Below are 19,806 nucleotides of genomic sequence, written 5' to 3' on the forward strand. Positions count from 1 at the left end.
AGCATTTCCTGTGTAAAGCTCTAAGGGATTACCAGGAGTAACCTAAATCTGTGACACTGCACACAGACACCGACAATGCAGGCAAATATAAAACATAAAAAATATACATTAGCACACATTAACTCTTGTATCTATGCTGGATGTATACATCCTTATCTGTATTTTTACAGCATGCATTGGCTGCACACGAGGGGCCCATATATAGGAGGGTGAGAAGAGTGAAAAAACATTTGTTGATTTCTGAAATGGCCTTAGGACGGCATAGCTTAGCAGGAGACCCTCATCTGAAGTCCTGTCTCCTTTTCACCGCTGCATCATCATGCTGCTCAGTCAGGTGAGCGACACAGGCAACATGCAAGTGGAAAACAGCAAAGTGCTTGACACATTGTGTTTTATGGCAGGGAGCAAAGAAATTGTTCCTAGTCTGAGATCCACCCCCAAAGCCACTACACATGATTCCTATCAGAGGGCCGCTGTTAGTGGAGAGTGGTGTTGGAGAGAGGGAGGGAGAAAGAGAGAGAGAGAGAGGAATGGAGGGAGAGAGAGAGAGAGAGAGAGAGAGAGAGAGAGAGAGAGAGAGAGAAAGAGAGAGAGAGAGAGAGAGAGAGAGAGAGAGAGAGAGAGAGAGAGAGAAAGAGAGAGAGAGAGAGAGAGAGAGAGAGAGAGAGAGAGAGAGAGCGGACAGTCACACTCTCACAACCAGACCGCCATACACATTTTCTCACTAAACACCCACACACACTTTGTCACATACGCTGCATAAACATTGGAGCACCTGCTTTGTTGCCATTCTGTCTGTGGATTTGCTTGTGACAGGCAGATAGTGCCAAAATGCCCTCCGATGGCTTGCTGTTGGCTCTGTTTTTAACATCTCTGGCAGGTAAAAGTTCATTTTTTTATACTAACTATGTAATAGCTGACTCTCTGTGTTACTAAGTTTCCAGTGTTTGCTTTCTGTGTAAGGACTTTTATCAGCTTACAGTGTATATCAGTATGTCCACATTTATTTAATAACGAAGACGCTGAAATGCTGGGAAACACTTAAAAACAAATATATGACAATTTATGATGGGACTAGGGACTGTCTACTTTGCAGTGGAAATATGGTTGACTGCATATAATTAAAATGCTTCCTCCATACAAATTTATGTGTATCTAGCCTCATAAATAAGACTCATGGCTTGCAATGGGGACATAAGAAATTGCCATCTGCTCTTCACATGCCTGTTGGTTTATTCATTGGGATTTCTTTGCATAAAATTTGGCTGTGGGGGAGTCTTACGGGAGCGACAGCTCTGTTCAGTTCAATACCCGTGTCTATTTTCATGTTAAATGGAGCATCCATGAGCATGAACATGAATGAATTACAGTATCTTGAATGACTGTTCTTTGATGTTTTTTGCGTGGGGTGCTCTGCTTGGTCTGTACTGACAGAACTTGTTCAGTGCCCTTCAGTTTGATTGACCGCTGACATGTGTCCTGGGACGCTCTAAGATTTAAGTTGCATTGATTTTTTTTTTTTTTTTTAAGAGGGAAAATTCCAAAGCTGGCTCCGCTAGGCACAATGTCAGAAAAGATAACACAAGATAAGTTACCAAAAGGGAGCAGCACTTTACTCTGATCGGAGAATGTGCTTACACAGCTGAGTTCCGCCACTTCATTGTGTCACTTTCCAAGGTCTCTTGCCTATACTTTCACCATCACAGGAAACAGTATTGCTGCTGTCGCAGATGGGAGAGCTGAGAGGAACTGCACTGTATCCCCACCGGTAAGATCATTGTGTGGGCCAAATAGAAGCACCGTGGTCTTGAAAATAGATGATACTTTGCATTTAACATTTACTTATTGCAATGAATAAGCCATCCAAAGTCAGCTTTGTAATTCACTTTTTAACACCTTGCACTTTTCATGTGGCACTTCATCATAAACCTTTATTTATTTATTTATTTATTTGTGCAACAGAGTGACAACAATACTTCATCATAAACCTGACTTTAATAAAGTAAGGTGAAGAAATTCCACAAATTTTGCTTTTTTCATAGATATTGCAGTTAATGATCACTGCATGGATATTACAGTTAATGATTACAGTGATAGTGGAAGATAGGCAAAGGGATGACTCAGCAGTCCTCCAGGTTTTAATTAAATCTGGATACGTTCCTGTGTGTGTGTGTGTGTGTGTGTGTTACAGTACCTCCCCAGCACAGCAGTCGATACCACTCTCAGACTGAAGGCCCTCAGGGAAGCCATGCATCCCCTAGAAATCTCTGCCTACATCATCCCTGGCACCGACGCTCATCTGGTAAATCAGCTGTCCTAGATGCCCCTCATAATAAATTTAGCAGGCCATAAAACAATGTGAATGTGTATGTGTGTGTGTGTGTGTGTGTGTTGGATTGCATACGCCTTGGCTCCTGTGCAAAGGCAAGCAAGAATAATGAAAAAATCCAAGCGTGTTCGTGTGTGTGTGTCTGCATGTTTGCACTAAGTGTGTCTGCGTGTGATGCTTATGAGTGAGTTTCTATCTCTGACAGAGTGAGTACATTGCACCGCGCGATGCCAGGATGGCCTTCATGACCGGCTTCACCGGCTCCGCAGGTACCAACCCCTTTCCTGCCTTTCACTCCTTTCGCCTCCTCTTCCTCTTCCTCCCTCCTCCACCAGATCTTCCTCATGACTCACTTCCCCGCCTCTGAAATCCTCGGTTCACGCAGCTCCTCCGCTCACATCCCACCTCCTCATTGTGAAATCTGCTCCACTTTCATTTAGCTTTACTGCTCTCGCTCACTGCGTCACTGTGGCGTCTCATTCAGCAGTTTTCTCCCAGTCGCTGGTGAGCAGATGATGACTGTAGTGAGTTGGGATGTATTGTATGAGACTGATGATAATGAGATCTATTTCCAGGCATTGATGATGACAGGAATGGGTGATGATAGCTGCAGTACTTCTATATTCAGCTGTTGCATAGATGAAAGGATTAACAAGACAGAGCAGTCCCCGGAGGCCTCATTTTTTTTCCGCTGAGAACATGGAGGATGGCTGCAGCTCATCAGGCGAAACCTGCAGAGCTGCTGGACTCCACAAAGAAAAGAGAAATTTTCTTGCCACGGAAGAAGCTACTTTTAAGAAAAAAAAAAAAAAAGAATTCTCCATGGACTTCCACTGACAATCAGATATGCTACCTCTGGATTCGAGCAGATATCCAGCAAGTGTTATTAGGTTGTTATTCACCCAACATCCTCTGTTCCCGGGCCATCTGTTCCATCAATTTCATTTTTCAGACTGAAATAAAAGTTCCCTCAACGTTCAAACTAAAATTGACCCCTACTCCCTGCATTTTTCTGCTCCCTCATCGTAAGAGGAATCATTTCTGTACTTGTATTACATAACAAAAAATAAGAATGAATGAAAGAAATGTTTTAATACTCTGATAGTATGTTTTCAGTAAATATATGAAATATTTTTTTTATAGTCAAGCTTCTTCCAAAAATACTCTCTTATCAAAACACACTTTTTATTAACATTACAAAACCTTATCAAAGTTGGCATTATCATTGGTTTGAATGACATTAGTCACATTGCATTAAATATGAGCAACCTACACAATCCTGCGTTCCCTCATGAATAATGGCTATGTGATAGCGCATGCTCAGTAAATAATATCTGACACTGAGGGACTATAGGGAACATATGCTCTGTTGCTGGATTGTGCTTTTCTCACATGAGGGAACAACAGTGAAATGACGATGTAGGGGATGACAAGCTCATGTATTATATATGAAAAAAAAAAAAAAACACTTAACTGTGTTTTTCTTTACCTTGTTTGTTTCAAACGCTGATTATATTTTTCAAGACTGGCTGGCCCTTCAGACATTGTAATAATTCAACTCTGACATTTAGAGTCATTTATAAATCAGTGTTAGCACTGCACCCGCCATGACGCAGCTGTTGTCCTCCCTCCCCAGGCACTGCTGTAGTTACTCAGACCAAGGCCGTGCTGTGGACAGACAGCCGCTACTGGGTTCAAGCTGAGAGACAGATGGACTGCAACTGGGAGTTGGAAAAAGATGGTGGGATGGTCACATTGTTGCTTGCTATGACTACATGATAAACATGCACCAAATATTTATAATCTGATAATCTTGTCCAAAAATATCCTCATTAAGCATTAGCATGCTATTTACTACAAGAAAATACGCCAAGACAAGTTAAACTCTGCATGTTTTGTGCAGCAAAACCATTTTGACACAGAACAATTGGCGCTCACACATTTATAATGAGAACATTATAATGGACAAATGGCACCTTTCCTTAAATTTAAAGGCACAATGAGTAATCTATGAATTTTATTTCATTTCATCTATTGATAGCAAAAGAGGTGCATCAGTGAAAAACAGGGGTAGGCAAACATGTGCCATAGTGAGCCGAGAGTCTGCAGGTTTTCATTCAAACCAAAAACTTCTCCTCTTGTTCTCCTCTCTGCTTGAGGTGCTTGAAGTGAGGTGACCAGTGAAATTACCTGGTGGAGGTTTTGGTTGGAATAACTCTCAGCTCACGATGGCACATGTTTGTGTCCCCCTGATATAAAACATCTCCAGTCCTTATTAGCTTATGGTAGCCTGAAGTGGACATTAAGAGCAGAGTTCCAGAAACAGCATAAGGGTAATTCTTCAATTAAGGGAACTTTTGACTTCTTAAATTGTAAGAAAATACAACTTGTAGAAACATATTTTTATCCATCTGAATATTGCTTTTATTTTCTCAGGAATTCATTCTTGTGGATGGTTGTGACCATTTATTTCAGATATATTAATATATTTATAGGTTTTTCCAAGATGTCAGGACAAAACGTCATTACCATCACATCATCAAATAGTGAATTATTTTTCAAAACAACATGAAAATATGGTGTTTTTAAAACATTGCATGTAATTTCAAACATTAATTTTGACTAAGCTGTGCTGAGAATGATTTTTATTTCATTTTAAACATATTTATAGGAGTTGTTTGTTCTGATATTTCAATATTATGTTAGATGCTACTCTGACAATTAAATTTATGCTTTCAGTACATTAATAATTTATATATTTTTTGGATAAAATGTTAAGAAAAAATGTTAAATTCTCACAAATACAAAATAAATATATAGAAATTATTTAATAAATTTGTTTTTCTCAAAAAATATGCGCTGTGTTGGTAATGACTGTGTGTTGCGGTAATGACAAAATGTTTTAATAATGACATTTGATACAAACAGCTAATGTAAAAATGAATCAAATCCACCTTTTGAAATAGAAAATGTTTATTACCTTGTTACAAAACAGTTAACGTTAATGTTTTTGACCTTTGCACAGTTGTTTTTGGTGCCATGTTGAATTAACTGTAGCCTATTAAGAGAAAATGTATGAATTTATTTTAAATGACACGTGAGGCCTTTATAAAATATTCAGACATAATATTTATGAATTGGTGCAGAAAAATGTTATTCAATAATGTTATTTAACACAGCTGTTATTTTAAAATTTTAACACATATTATCCTTGGGGTTAAACCTCCAGAAAATCACACACACACACACACACACACACACACACACACACACACACACACACACACACACACACACACACACACAGACAAAGACAGACACATATGTTTTATAGAAGCCAGGGCCCAAATTGACCGCATCTAAAACCCCAGTGTCAAAATAGTCAAAATGTGTACTAGACATTGATAATACAGTACAGGCCAAAAGTTTGGACACACCTTCTCATTCAATGCGTTTTCTTTATTTTCATGACTATTTACATTGTAGATTCTCACTGAAGGAATCAAAACTATGAATGAACACATGTGGAGTTATGTACTTAACAAAAAAAGGTGAAATAACTCAAAACATGTTTTATATTCTAGTTTCTTCAAAATAGCCACCCTTTGCTCTGATTACTGCTTTGCACACTCTTGGCATTCTCTCGATGAGCTTCAAGAGGTAGTCACCTGAAATGGTTTTCACTTCACAGGTGTGCCTTATCAGGGTTAATTAGTGGAATTTCTTGCTTTATCAATGGGGTTGGGACCATCAGTTGTGTTGTGCAGAAGTCAGGTTACTACACAGCCGACAGCCCTATTGGACAACTGTTAAAATTCATATTATGGCAAGAACCAATCAGCTAACTAAAGAAAAACGAGTGGCCATCATTACTTTAAGAAATGAAGGTCAGTCAGTCCGGAAAATTGCAAAAACTTTAAATGTGTCCCCAAGTGGAGTCGCAAAAACCATCAAGCGCTACAACGAAACTGGCACACATGAGAACCGACCCAGGAAAGGAAGACCAAGAGTCACCTCTGCTTCTGAGGACAAGTTCATCCGAGTCACCAGCCTCAGAAATCGCAAGTTAACAGCAGCTCAGATCAGAGACCAGATAAATGGCACACAGAGTTCTAGCAGCAGACCCATCTCTAGAACAACTGTTAAGAGGAGACTGCGCCAATCAGGCCTTCATGGTCAAATAGCTGCTAGGAAACCACTGCTAAGGAGAGGCAACAAGCAGAAGAGATTTGTTTGGGCCAAGAAACACAAGCAATGGACATTAGACCAGTGGAAATCTGTGCTTTGGTCTGATGAGTCCAAATTTGAGATCTTTGGTTCCAACCGCCGTGTCTTTTTGAGACGCAGAAAAGGTGAACGGATGGATTCCACATGCCTGGTTCCCACTGTGAAGCATAGAGGAGGAGGTGTGATGGTGTGGGGGTGTTTTGCTGGTGACACTGTTGGGGATTTATTCAAAATTGAACCATTTCAGGTGACTACCTCTTGAAGCTCATCGAGAGAATGCCAAGAGTGTGCAAAACCGTAATCAGAGCAAAGGGTGGCTATTTTGAAGAAACTAGAATATAAAACATGTTTTGAGTTATTTCACCTTTTTTTGTTAAGTACATAACTCCACGTGTTCATTCATAGTTTTGATTCCTTCAGTGAGAATCTACAATGTAAATAGTCATGAAAATAAAGAAAACGCATTGAATGAGGTGTGTCCAAACTTTTGGCCTGTACTGTATATCTGTGAATTTTATCTTTACTCAGTTATCTCCATTAAATAAGGAAAAATCATTGAGTATGAGGCAAGAAAAAAAAAGAAATGTCATTACCACCACAGTTTGTCTTTACCATCACAGCTTATTGTGTGGTGGTAATGACGTGTGATGGTAATGACATTTCTTACTTTCCTGGTAAAAAATAGCTCATTGTATGACTTGGCAAGGCTAACCCAACAGCTAGCATAAAATGCACTCTAGTTACACACAAACAGAGCAAATTTTCATAAAACTACACTAAAATAACAACATTGAAGCTTATTTGGTAATGACGTGTAATAAACATACTCTACTGTCACCCTATATAAATCTTGAATTTACTTACACTTCTGATGATCAAAATGTCAAACTTTCCTCTTGACAGCCATGTGCTCATCTGCCTCTTCACATATGCAGATGAGTGAAGTGAACTGATTTTGGAAAAACTTAATTATTCTGTGATTTGTTCAAAGTGATGGTAATGACCACAGTACTTAGGGACAGCCATATTTTGTTTGAGAAAACCCACATATGGCACATTAAAATGAAATATCTATGTGAAATGTATTTATTCAACTTGTTTTGAAGAATTATAATGTAAAAATTTAGTTATTTTTAAACTTTTTTTCACTTTATAACATAGTTGAAGTACCACACTCTGGGCTAGGGACATGGCCAAAGCACTGAAAATTTGACATAAAACACATTTAAAAAAGTATAAAAATACATGACAAAGAGACAATAAAAAAAGTTCAGGGTTAATTTTATTGCTACTTAGCAAATGTGACAAAACCTAATATGATTTTAATTTTTTTCATGAAATTTTAGGCCAGGGACTGAAAAGTTACCCAAATTGAAGAATTACCCATAAACGTTTGGTGGAGAGGCAAAACATCACAAATTTGCACACTTTGGAGAGCATTTTCAAAAAGCCGCATTTTTGCATGTGAAAATGTCCCAAAGGCAGACCGGGGAGGCAAGGCTGAGACTGTGAAGTCTTCACTGCAGTTTGTGGGAGTGCAGGTGGTTACAGAGCAGCAACAAGCAGGGCAGATAACACAGAGACGGCAATAACCCGACAGGGAACACGGGCGAAGCTACAACTATAAATCCATAAGTAATTTATCAGAGAGACAAGACACAGCTGGTGAGGGAGCAGGGACAGATATGGGAGAGGAAATGCTGGATAGGACAAAGTGCAGGTAATGAAGAGACCAAGGGAAGTAAACTCACAAGGCGCAGGTGAACACAGTAACGAGAATAAATGGCATGGGGAGAGAATATGAGATAAATCAAAGGCAAGCACTGGAATATGACAGGAAAATGTCAATTTAGTGTGGACAAAAGGCCAATCTGGAAAAAATATCCTAATTAAAAGCAAAAAAATTTTTCAAATTTACCTAGTTTAGTGTGGAGAATATGGGTCTGAGTTTTGAAAACCAGAATGTCAGTATCTGGGAATGTAATAACTGTCATTGACACTGAGCTACAACCTTATCAAACTGTGCAGATACAGACTACAGATGAATTATGGCCTTTAAACCTTTACATTTAGGTTAGTTTGTAAATAAAAAAAAACAAAAAAAAAAAAACAGTACTAATTATTATGTTGTTTTGTGACTCATGATTCTCAAAATAACATACATCGAAAGCCTTGTCATTATTTTTTTTTTTAATTTATTGTATTCATATCCACTTTCATAATGAAATATCCATAATTTGTAATTGCTGTTTCGATAACTATGTGTGTAATTGGCACAGACCAGACAATTTGTCACTTGTGATTGGTATTGTTACAATTAATTGTATTGACGTCTGCGCCGTAACATTCACAGCAGCACTTCAGGTGGGCCTGCGTCATCTGTGCTGTCACATCCTCTAAGCTCAGTAATGGCTTGACTGCAGTCTGTCATGTGTGATGTTCCCCAGTGTCCATCAGCAGTGTGGCAGACTGGCTAATCTCTGAGGTTCCAATGGGCGGCGAGATCGGCTTTGATCCCTTCCTCTTCTCCCTCAGTAAGGCAGCCCAGTCCAATTCACCATCCTGTCAGTCCAGTTTAACGTCAATAAACTACTCGCCCAAGTAGATGGAAATGTACTGATGCAGCCTCCAGACGCCACGCAGACTGTTTACTTGTGATTGATTCAGTTCAGTGTGTGTAATCTCCCGCAATTTCCTCCATTAGAAATGCACGAGGACTACAGCGTCAATCTGGCTCCTGGCAATCGCACTCTCAGGTCCATCCCTAACAACCTGGTCGACAAAGTGTGGACGGACAGACCTGCCATCCTGCCTGACAGCCTCACCCGCCTGCCAGACCAAGTCATACGTGTGTTTGCTTCTGTCTGTGTGTGTGTGTGTGTGTGATTGCATGAGTGTGTGTATGCACATACAGTAGTCTGGTGGTCAGCCGGCGTGGTGCCGTTTATCTGTGTGCTGCCAAATACCTGCAAACTGGACGGAAAGCAATAAGCTCACAGCAGAGCCATAAACGGCCTGCTCATGTTTTTACTGCTGTCTGTCAGATCAAGTAATAACTTTAAGGGAATGGAAAAGGCATCAGATAAGGAGGCTGTCTGGAAGCCTAAAGGCCTTTTTACAGAATAGGTAAATGCAGAGGATCATAAAGCTAATGGTGTGTGTGTGTGTGTGTGTGTGTGTGTGTGTGTGTGTGTGTGTGTGTGTGTGTGCGCGCGCGCAGAAAGGACATGGCAGATGAAGGTGGAGCACATAAGGAATCAGATGGGGGAGAACCCTTACCAGCCCACAGCCCTTTTGCTTTCAGCTCTGGATGAAACTGCATGTGAGTTAGCTGTGCAGTTCATACATAAGATGCCTATGAAAAGTATATAAATGGATAAATCACCTGATTGTAGCCTGAACTGTTGCTTATTTATGAGATTAAGTTTACTGTGTTAGTGAATTCATTGTGAGATGTGGCATACAAGCATCAGCTAGATGCAAAATGTGTAAAATGTAAGATAGCCTATTCGTTGCAATCCCTTGCAGGTCATGTGCTTTGGAAGACATTCAGTTCCTCCTCAGATGACAGCTTTCCTTGTAGGACAGAATTACAGGCTATAGAATAACTGCCTAATGTGAGGAGCTGGAGAGATATAATAGGATTACAGTAATGTGACTGCCAGTTATGGTAACCGTAATCCAGTATGATTAGGAATCTGATTACATATATTTTGTGGAAAAAAAGGAAACCACTTTTAAGAGTCATCCAGACTTTTTCAACATTGAAAAAATATATAACATTCAAATTAAGGAATAGATTAAAATAGATTATTCTTTTTTTAAGTAAAATTTTTTGAATAATGGTTTATAGTCGTTTTGAAAGACGATGATACTTTTAAAGCAAACAGATTACATCACTGGTTTTGAGTAAACCAGTTGCAGGAAATTAGTAATGTATCACTGAATCATCAAATCCCAACTCAAATCTATGAAAAGCAAATAATTCAAGAGCAAAGGATCATGTGCCTTAGACCCACCCAGCTCATTTCTGACACACACTCACACTGAGTTATATTTCAGAGTTAGTGAGTCTGTTCTGATGATATGAAGCCACAGAAAGTCTCATCCGGCACACACATGTATCAGACACAAGCAGAGGGATCACGTGCATCATGACATGTAAATGCTGACAGCCCGGGGTTGTGTGTGTTTTGTTTCAGGGTTGTTTAATCTGCGTGGTAATGACATCCCATACAATCCCTTCTTCTACTCCTACACGCTGCTGACAATGGACCAGATCTGGCAAGTCCCTTTTAAAACGGATTTCATGTGAATGTTGTGAAGTGTTGACACGTTTGATGCAGTCATATTTAAAGGGGTTTCCTTTTCTGTCCTCCTCATCTCTCTATTCTTGTTTCTCTCACCACTGCCTGTTTGTCTTCTACTGTACATAAAGTTCATTGCTTTGGCGAGTAATTCTTTAAAATCCACAGCAATACAGAAATAATCCACAGAAATAATTCTGAATTTTCTATTTTTTTGTTTTTGTCCATCAGTGTTTCAGCTCAGACTTTTTTCTTATCTTCTTAAGTATAATTGCATGAGTCATTTGTTGGAGTTTAACTTTGAATCAATGTAATCTAATCTAATCTGATGCTCAATGTGTTCCACAGAGCTCCCACTCTGTGGAACGCATTGCCTCTCACTGTGCGGACTGCCAATAGCCTCTCCACTTTTAAAACACCTCTGAAGTCACATTTGTTCACTCTGGCCTTTGGCTGAGTATAGCCACCTCTATTGGGTCTTTTATCTGTTATGTTCACTGTATTATTGTTTTGTTTTTTATTGTTTTTATTGCTTTTTATTGTTTTTATTGTTTTTTTTTCCTCTCATTTTACTGTAAAGCACTTTGGGAGTCCATTGTCTGTTTTAATTGTGCTATATAAATAAAGCTGACGTTGACATTGACATTGACAATTTAATCTTTATGTCCTCCCCTCCCTTGTCAGGCTCTTTGTGCACATGCACAGAGTGACAGAGGATATAAAGGTTTACCTGAATGCGTCCTGCAACGGCTCCCTCTGTGTCCAGTTGAAAAACTACGAAGACGTCCGAACCTCTCTCGGGAATTATGTGGCTAAACCGGGAGTAAAAGTTTGGGTTGGCACAGAGTACACCAACTATGCACTTTATGAGAAGATCACTCCACAGGTAATGCATAAAGAGAGGAATATAAAGTTATTATTCAAGCTACACTTGTATATTTACACATAGAGCATATTGACATTATATTCTTTTAACAGTTTAACCTTTCGAGAGAAAATTTGACTTCCTGGAATTTTCCTAAGACAAAATATGTTTTAATTCAGTGATTATACACACATGTAGCCTTTAAAAAAAAAAAAAAAAAAAAAAGTTCATAAGAACTACACTGCAAACAAATCCACACAGAAATGTACATATAAGGGATTTCCACTTATCACTTATATGTCCATATTAAATATGATACATACATGGACAAATCACCAGCCACCACTGTCACATACATATGCAGAGCAGATATGGATGAACATATATGACTGTATAAGGAAAATATGTCGTTTTCAAATATACACTTATATAACTTACACATATATGGCCTACACATATTGCACCATATCCAGGGTGCATATACTGTATGTTAATATGCAGGATTATAGGGAGTTTTTTTTTTTTTTTTTTTTTTTTTTATACTTTTTTATACTATAATTACTGGCCAGACAGTATTGGCCTTGAAATTATTTCTACTATGTATTGGTAAAATCTAATGTTCAATCTGTGCTCAAACAATTAGAGGTTTTCTTTTTCAGCAGGATGACATTTTTCTGATCATAAAATCTGTGCAGTAGGAACATAAGGGAAATTGTTTCAAATATGAGAAGATTCATGTTTGGATTCAAGGCAAAATGAGTCATATCAGGTGGCTTAGTGATCAGGGACATTAAGCATCTGCCCTGCTGAAGTGTCCTTGGGCCAGACGCTGAATCTCCACCAGCTACAGGGACACTCCTCTGCAGTTTTCCCTGGGCGCTGACCTCCCTCTGACAGGCAGGGAGCAGAGCAACAATTTCCCCTCAAGGGATCAATAACGTAAGCTGTTGTTTTTTTAACTGTATTATTATTCATTGCTTCTGTCTGTGAACCGTGTAGGATAAGCTGCTGACCAGCTCCTACTCTCCTGTGCTGACGACCAAAGCAGTGAAAGACGAGACTGAGCAGCGAATCCTGAGGGATGCTCACGTACGTCTTGCACGCATACACACATAAACACACACACACACACACACACACACACAAAAAGATACTCAAGTGTACAGAAATGGACACACAGATGCACACCCACACACAGCTTGGAATACAAACACTTTGAGCTGCTTTTTATGAATCTATAAAGTTGTGCAGACAGACACCAGAACTTTCAATAGGTCTGTCTGAGAGCACACTCCCCCAGCGTGTTATCAGGCCATTAATCGATCCTCACTCTCAAAATGTTGACTTTTATGAGTGGAGGAATGTCGATATCTAAGTTTTCAACGTCCTTTTGATTTTTTCACGAATTTTTCAGTTTTGCCAGTCTGTTTTGTGCTGTCGTGGTTGATGGTGTGTCTGTGTGGTGACAGGTGAGGGATGCAGTTGCAGTCATCCAGCTCCTGATGTGGCTGGAGAAGGCCGTCCCCGAGGGGAAGGAGACCGAGCTGAGTGCTGCACGCTATGTCAACGAGTGTCGCAGGTGAGCGCACGCACACACACACACACACACACACACACACACGCACTCCAGAGGGAAGAACGCTGACACATTTAGCTCAAGAAAAAGTTTTGTTGATTCAGTTACACCACATAAGTATCGATATCTGTCACGAGAATGACTCAAGTACAAACAAAGGTGTGCCTCATTACACAAATGCTTAAAGGAACAGTTCACACAAAACACAAAAATATACATTATAAAACATATATATCTATATATGTATAAAAATATTTTTATCTTATCTCTATCTATCTATCTATCTATCTATCTATCTATCTATCTATCATTTTATTTTGTAATTGTTTAATTTTTTATTTTATTTTATTTACATTTTTTTATTGCATTCCCCAGAACTCTGGTACAGTGAAGCTGGATGGGTTTGTTTTGTGAAGCTCAAATTGTTAAAGAATTTACTGGTAAAAACCTCAACAGCACCAGCTTTTTCCAAAAATGTTGACACAGCTAGGCGAACTAATCCACGGCAAGTTTAGTTGGGAAATATTTCCTGCCAAAGAACAGAACTGTGTCTATCTGCCTCTGATTCATTCTAATTGCTGGTGGAAGGATACAGTTTGCTGCGGCTCTTTGGCAGGGAATAGTTCCCAACAAAACTTACCAAATCCCACAGAAACTATAAAGATAGGCTGCACTGGAGGTAAGTGGGGAAATATCTCTTTGTTTTGGGTGAACTGTTTCTTTATGATTTATGCAGCAGTTATGGGGTTTGAGCCCAGAGTAACAATTTGACTGAACATGACAAACCGCATTGCTTCTGTAATGTCTAAAAATAAAAGCCACTCAAGTAAAAAAAATAGAGAAGCTAAGAAACACACAGCTGAACAAACAGGTATTGCTTCTGAAAGATACTCAGATTCAGTACTTGGGCAAGTTGTAATCTGTTACACTCAATGAGTTCATAGTAGAGTTTCACAGCTAATACAAGTTTTATTTTAGCAAACAGGACTACAGCAAAGGCCCAAGCTTTGAAACAATCTCTGCAAGTGGACCCAATGCCGCTCTGGCCCATTACAGGTAAACTGCATTAATACTCTTCTGCCTCTTGTCAACTTCATCTTTGTGACTCTGTTGCGTACAACTGTCTCATTTGTGTCTTATCCCAAGTTGTTTAGTGGCATCCCAGGATGTAACCTGCAGCTTTTCTGTCATTTTCTGTGTGTTTCAGCCCCACAGAGGAAACCAACAGGAAGCTGACAGTTGAAGAGATGTACCTGGTGGACTCTGGTGGCCAGTATCTGTAAGTAAATAAACTCTGGTTACAGTATTTCCTGTTTTGCCTGAAACCATCAGATTAAAAATGAGTCACTCCCTCTCTCATGACTTTCAGAGATGGCACCACTGACATCACGCGGACAGTTCACTGGGGAACCCCCACACCGATGCAAAGGGTACAACCTTTCATATTTTATTCAAAATGCAATGGGGATATTTCTCTGTCTATAACATTGAAAAGGTGCATGACCAGTCATTTAGCACAGCATTTGCTTCATGTATTTTTCCCTATTTGGAAAATGAGTATTCATCTGTTCTGGCATTATGATAAAGGTCAGCTTAGGGAGTAAAATTATTTGCATGATTTACAAAAATGTGTAATGTCACTCAATCCAAACTACTCTCTTAAACACCACTGACCATTTGTTTCATTTCACAGGAAGCCTTCACTCGAGTGCTCATGGGAAACATTGAGATATCTCGAACCATATTTCCCTCAGGGACAAGAGGTGAGCATTAAATGCATCCGTGGAAGTTCAAAATCAGATTATAAACTCTGATCTAACCTGATAACATTTTCCATTTCACCACTAGAGAGCCCTGTTTCTCCATTTGGCACCACTGAGTGACCATTTTCTGCTCTTAATGCAACAGGAATGGATCCTGCAGCAGGATGTTCGATTGATTCACAGCTCTCTATGTGGCTTTTTGTGTATCAACAGGGGTAAACATGGAAATGCTGGGTCGCCGAGCATTGTGGGAGGTCGGCTTGAACTACGGTCATGGCACGGGTCACGGCGTAGGAAACTACTTTGGAGTTCATGAGTGTATGACCACTTTTATTTTTCATAGGATTTTACAAATTCTGTGCTCTCATATTGAAAGTTAACTTTCTATTCTGCTTTTTGAAACAACCCCACACACACACGTGTCGACACATTTGAAATGAAAATCCACCTCGCTGAAAACAGAATTCAAACGCAGACTTCAGCAATCACCATGTCAGAAGCCATTATGATCTGCTGCTAAACATTTAATGATGCGTGGAGGGCTGTTTGAGACTTCACATCAAACTCAGCTTCACTGCACTGTGGTGCCACGCTAAGAGCTGAGAGACAGAAAATGAATCATTTGGCGAGCGATTTGCATTTTTGAGCACACATTTCATTTTGCAGCGTGCTCCGTTCTAATCTGAATAAGCCTGCATTCACCTCGCTTGACACAAAGGAGCAGAAAATCTCAATAAAGCTCAAGAAAATTAGCTCCTGGGAGATGGTGGGAGCTGAGGAATTGAGGTTGAAAGCACCAATCGTAGCAAGCCATAGTATCTTATTTCAAAACTGAACATACAATATTAATCCTCTCCACTCTGTTCATTCCTGCACATGCACGCATTTTTATCAGGAATTGCTAGATAGCAAGAAACAAAGTGTGGCAGTAAGATATCCCAGCTTTTAATATTCATGCGGGGCATCACAGCACTGCTTTTTACAAAATGTCTTCATTGTAAAAAATACATGATCATGCACAAAAAAAAATCTAATAAAATGTGCTATATAGATAATGTTGTTGTGAGCAGATAATTCACCTTTATGTGTTTCAGTCTTCTGTACTCCGATTGCTTTTACTGTAATTTTTTTTCTTTTTTTTTTTTCTTTCCAGGGCCTGTTGGCTTTCAGAGCAACAACATTCCTTTCAGAGCCGGCATGTTCACGTCTATAGGTGAGATTTCTTCAAATGAATTCATGTCTCAAAATAAAAGAAAAGAAAACCCTACGTCTCTCTTTTCATGCTCCCACCATGTGGTTACACCCACTTTATGAAAACGAAGAGTACATTTAGTGGTTTGCCCTGTTTGACATGTCAGCAGATTTTTAACAAAGTGTAAAAATAATAATAATAATAATAACAACAACCCAATTATTTATTGTTTGTTTCAGAACCAGGATATTACAAGGAGGGTGATTTTGGGATCCGGATTGAAGATGTTGTTGTCATTGTACCTGCCCATACAAAGGTAGATACACCTGTTCTGCCTATTATTATTATCATTATTGTCATTATATTTTTTTGTTTTTGTTTTTGTTCTTTGTTTTTTGTAAGGTCTCACTAAGATGGGCCTGGTCAAGAAGGTAGCAAATAACCACACTTCAACAGCAAAATATATTAATAGTTTAATAATTTAATTTAATAATTTAATGATAATAATACTAGTTTAAGTAGGGCTGGAAATTGTTGATGAAATAGTTGACCGAATCAGAACATTAGTGATTACCAGTGACTTTCTCAGTAATTTACTATTGTTTATTAGGTGTGATTTTAGTAATGACAGTTTGTATCATTGGGAACTGTCTCTCATCCCATGTTTTTGTTTTCTCCTCCTCAGTATGGCAACAATTACGTGACCTTTGACACTGTGTCTTTGGTGCCATACGACAGAAAGCTGATCGACACCTCGCTCCTTAGCAATGAGCAGGTAAGAAATATCTTTGGGGGATTTTTTTTTTTTTTTTTAACTTCCTCTTGCAAGTTACTGAAGTTTATTTAATGGAGGTATGAAAAGAAGCCGAGACAGTAAGTAAACATCTGGCAGCACAACTGTAAAATAAGCCGTCACTGAGCCACAGAGATGTTAGGTTAAGTTTCCTGTTTCATTTGCACATTCACTTGTCAGAGAATGTGAGTCTGGCTGCTTATTTCGTTTTCCTGGTAGACAAATGTTGGTTTCCTCTTAAAATCCCCTGCACACCCCACATATTGAAGTTTCTTTGCAGCTGAGAGGACAGAGTGGGTTTTTAGTAAACAAAACCACATGTGAATTTTCTGTGGCTACTATGTGTATCATTTTTTTTATTATTTAAAAAAGCATATTTTTGCATGTTCACATCTTCAGGCATTTCAGGAGTTTCTAAGTTTAAAGGTATAGTTCACTCCAATTACAAAAATCAATAAATCAATCAATAAATAAACAAACAAATAATATTTTCATACATACTAGGGCTGGGGGAATATCATGATATGGCATAAATGTTGTCTTTTTCTGGTTTTTAAAGTTGTATTACATCAAAGAGATGCAATTTTCTGAACTGATTAGACAGTTGTAGCTACAGTGTTGTAATAATATTGATATGAAGGTATTAGGCCAAAAATACCATATTTGATTTTTTCCTAATCACCCAGCCTATATCTTATCTATTATATATATATATATCTATATATGCAAATTGCTTTCTGTGCATTCAGACATATGTATTTTTTCATTTTTTCTATTGTATTTAGCACAGGGATACCAATTGCCTTAGTATACAAATCAATATGCTGACTGCACAGATCAGACATTTCACACAGGCTTGTAGATTTAAATCTCAGCGCCCACTCCCAAACCTCATGTGCTTCACACCCCACCTGTCTACCTGTCCACCCACTTAATTCCACAAGGCAGGGGTTGAGAAAATAAATAAATGAATAAGTAAATAAGTAAATAAATACATACACACATACAAACATACATATATATACAAATCAATGAATGAATACATTAATATAAATTAATTGGTCATAGACAATCTATGCGATACCTACATTCATATACACACATGCATATATGTATAAATACACACACAATCTAGTATATCTTAATTTAGACAAAGAAAGACTAATGAAAAAAAGATGAAAAAAAGAAAAAAGAAAAAAAAGAAAGCAATAATTAGTTTTGGTGGAGGAGAATCAGCTGCACACCACCATTTGCAGATTATAGAGAAAGCACATTTAAGTGGTTCTCCCTGTCTTACTAAAAGACTTACAGTAAGTGAGCCTTTAAGGATACGTCTTATTTTCCAAGTTTAACGCGATGAAAAATGTCCCTGAATCATATACTGTAAGAGGCAGGGGAGACAGGCCTCCATTTAAAGAGGGTGAGGCGTCTGGCGATGGTTTGCACAGATGGAGGCTGAATGGATCGACTCCAGAATATGATCCCATCTCAGATATCTGACGCAGAGGACATCATGATGCTACAAATGACCGATTCAGGTTCTGTGTGATTTTGTGAGGTTTCCAGCCTGTCGGCGTCACAGGGGTGAATGGGTATTTGTTTGTGGAGGTCAAACGATCAAAAATTTACATGTGGAGCAACTCCGACAGATCTTAAATAAAGTATAGTTTTGTTGGGGACTGTTTCCTGCTGAAGAAAATTGTACCTATCCATCACAACTTGATGCAGTCTGTTCACCAACTCACACAGAAACTACTGTTGATGAATAAATTGCAATAAGGGGAAAATATGTGGGGTTTTTGTTTGTCTGTTTGTTTGTTTTTTGTATTTTGGGTGACTTGTGCATGTAACCAACAGCGTCATTCTCTCCCTCTAGCTACAATGGCTGAATAACTACTACTCCACCATCCGGAAGCTGATGGGTCCGGAGTTGGACAGACAGGGGCTGCAGGCGGAGAAGGAGTGGATGCTGAAAAACACAGAGCCCTTCCTGAAAGCTGCATCCTCTGCGTCCATCTGCTCCCTCTCGCTGACTGTCGCCGCTGTGGCCGCCGCGCTCCTCCACAACACCGTGTGAGGAGCAGCGTCCTCCTCTTCATATCTCTCACACTCCCTCTCCACCTCTATCACCGCAGAGTTGCACACTAATGTTACCCCTATGCAGCCTCTTCTTGCAACAATGCAACTAAACCAGGTTGAGAGATGCACTGCATTTTTATCACTTAGCTCTTTTTTTTTAAATGGATGTTTTTATTTAATCGTTTAGCTGAATGTGTGCTTTTGTTGTGTTTGAAAATGATCTTTTTGTGTGATTTTTTTTTTTTTTTTTTTTTTTTTTTTTTTGATGCCTCAGTTATTGAGTTTTTAAAATGGGTCTTTGTATTACCTGCTGAAAGGGGCAATGCAATATAATTTTTATTTTATTAAAGAAATGCTCTTCTAAAGCCGTCGACTCAATATACTTCAGGCATTCTTGAGCTTTTTATATGCCATAATCCTGTTTCTTCTGTGGAAACAACACACACAAAAACTACACTGAACAATCACGTGTACTCATGTCTGTCGCTCTCCCGGCTCTTTGTGATTTCTCATCGCCAAAGTGATTCCTGACTATGCCAGATAATTGGGGGGGTCATCATAATGCACCGAGGCCCCACAGCCGTCGTCTTCCCGTATGCGAACAGATCTTGCGGTTCAGTTCTGCCACATGTGAGGAGCTCATGCCAGCAGGGGGTCGGTTGCCTGGCAACTGCT

The 19,806-nt window shown here is 39.1% G+C and overlaps 1 protein-coding gene across 1 annotated transcript; it reads left to right on the forward strand.

The window, feature by feature from the left end:
* Positions 1-731: 731 nt before the first annotated feature.
* Positions 732-19,284, forward strand: xpnpep2 (X-prolyl aminopeptidase (aminopeptidase P) 2, membrane-bound). The gene is made up of 21 exons (XM_030062113.1): positions 732-880; positions 1,707-1,768; positions 2,192-2,302; positions 2,535-2,598; positions 3,966-4,070; positions 9,004-9,090; positions 9,261-9,404; positions 9,777-9,878; positions 10,759-10,840; positions 11,548-11,749; positions 12,728-12,817; positions 13,198-13,307; positions 14,283-14,360; positions 14,512-14,583; positions 14,674-14,734; positions 14,998-15,067; positions 15,281-15,385; positions 16,221-16,280; positions 16,499-16,575; positions 16,945-17,034; positions 18,929-19,284. The coding sequence occupies exons 1-21, from the start codon at positions 832-834 to the stop codon at positions 19,127-19,129; spliced, it is 2,022 nt and encodes a 673-aa protein (XP_029917973.1). The 5' UTR covers positions 732-831; the 3' UTR covers positions 19,130-19,284.
* Positions 19,285-19,806: the final 522 nt, after the last annotated feature.

This window comes from Myripristis murdjan, chromosome 10 (assembly GCF_902150065.1).
Source record: "Myripristis murdjan chromosome 10, fMyrMur1.1, whole genome shotgun sequence".
Classification (NCBI taxonomy): domain Eukaryota; kingdom Metazoa; phylum Chordata; class Actinopteri; order Holocentriformes; family Holocentridae; genus Myripristis; species Myripristis murdjan.

Coding starts and splice junctions, on each gene's coding strand:
- xpnpep2 (XM_030062113.1), top strand. CDS start 832: ATGCCCTCCGATGGCTTGCTGTTGGCTCTGTTTTTAACATCTCTGGCA. Junction 11,750..12,727: donor ATGAGAAGATCACTCCACAG/GTAATGCATAAA, acceptor TGAACCGTGTAG/GATAAGCTGCTGACCAGCTC. Junction 12,818..13,197: donor GAATCCTGAGGGATGCTCAC/GTACGTCTTGCA, acceptor GTGTGGTGACAG/GTGAGGGATGCAGTTGCAGT.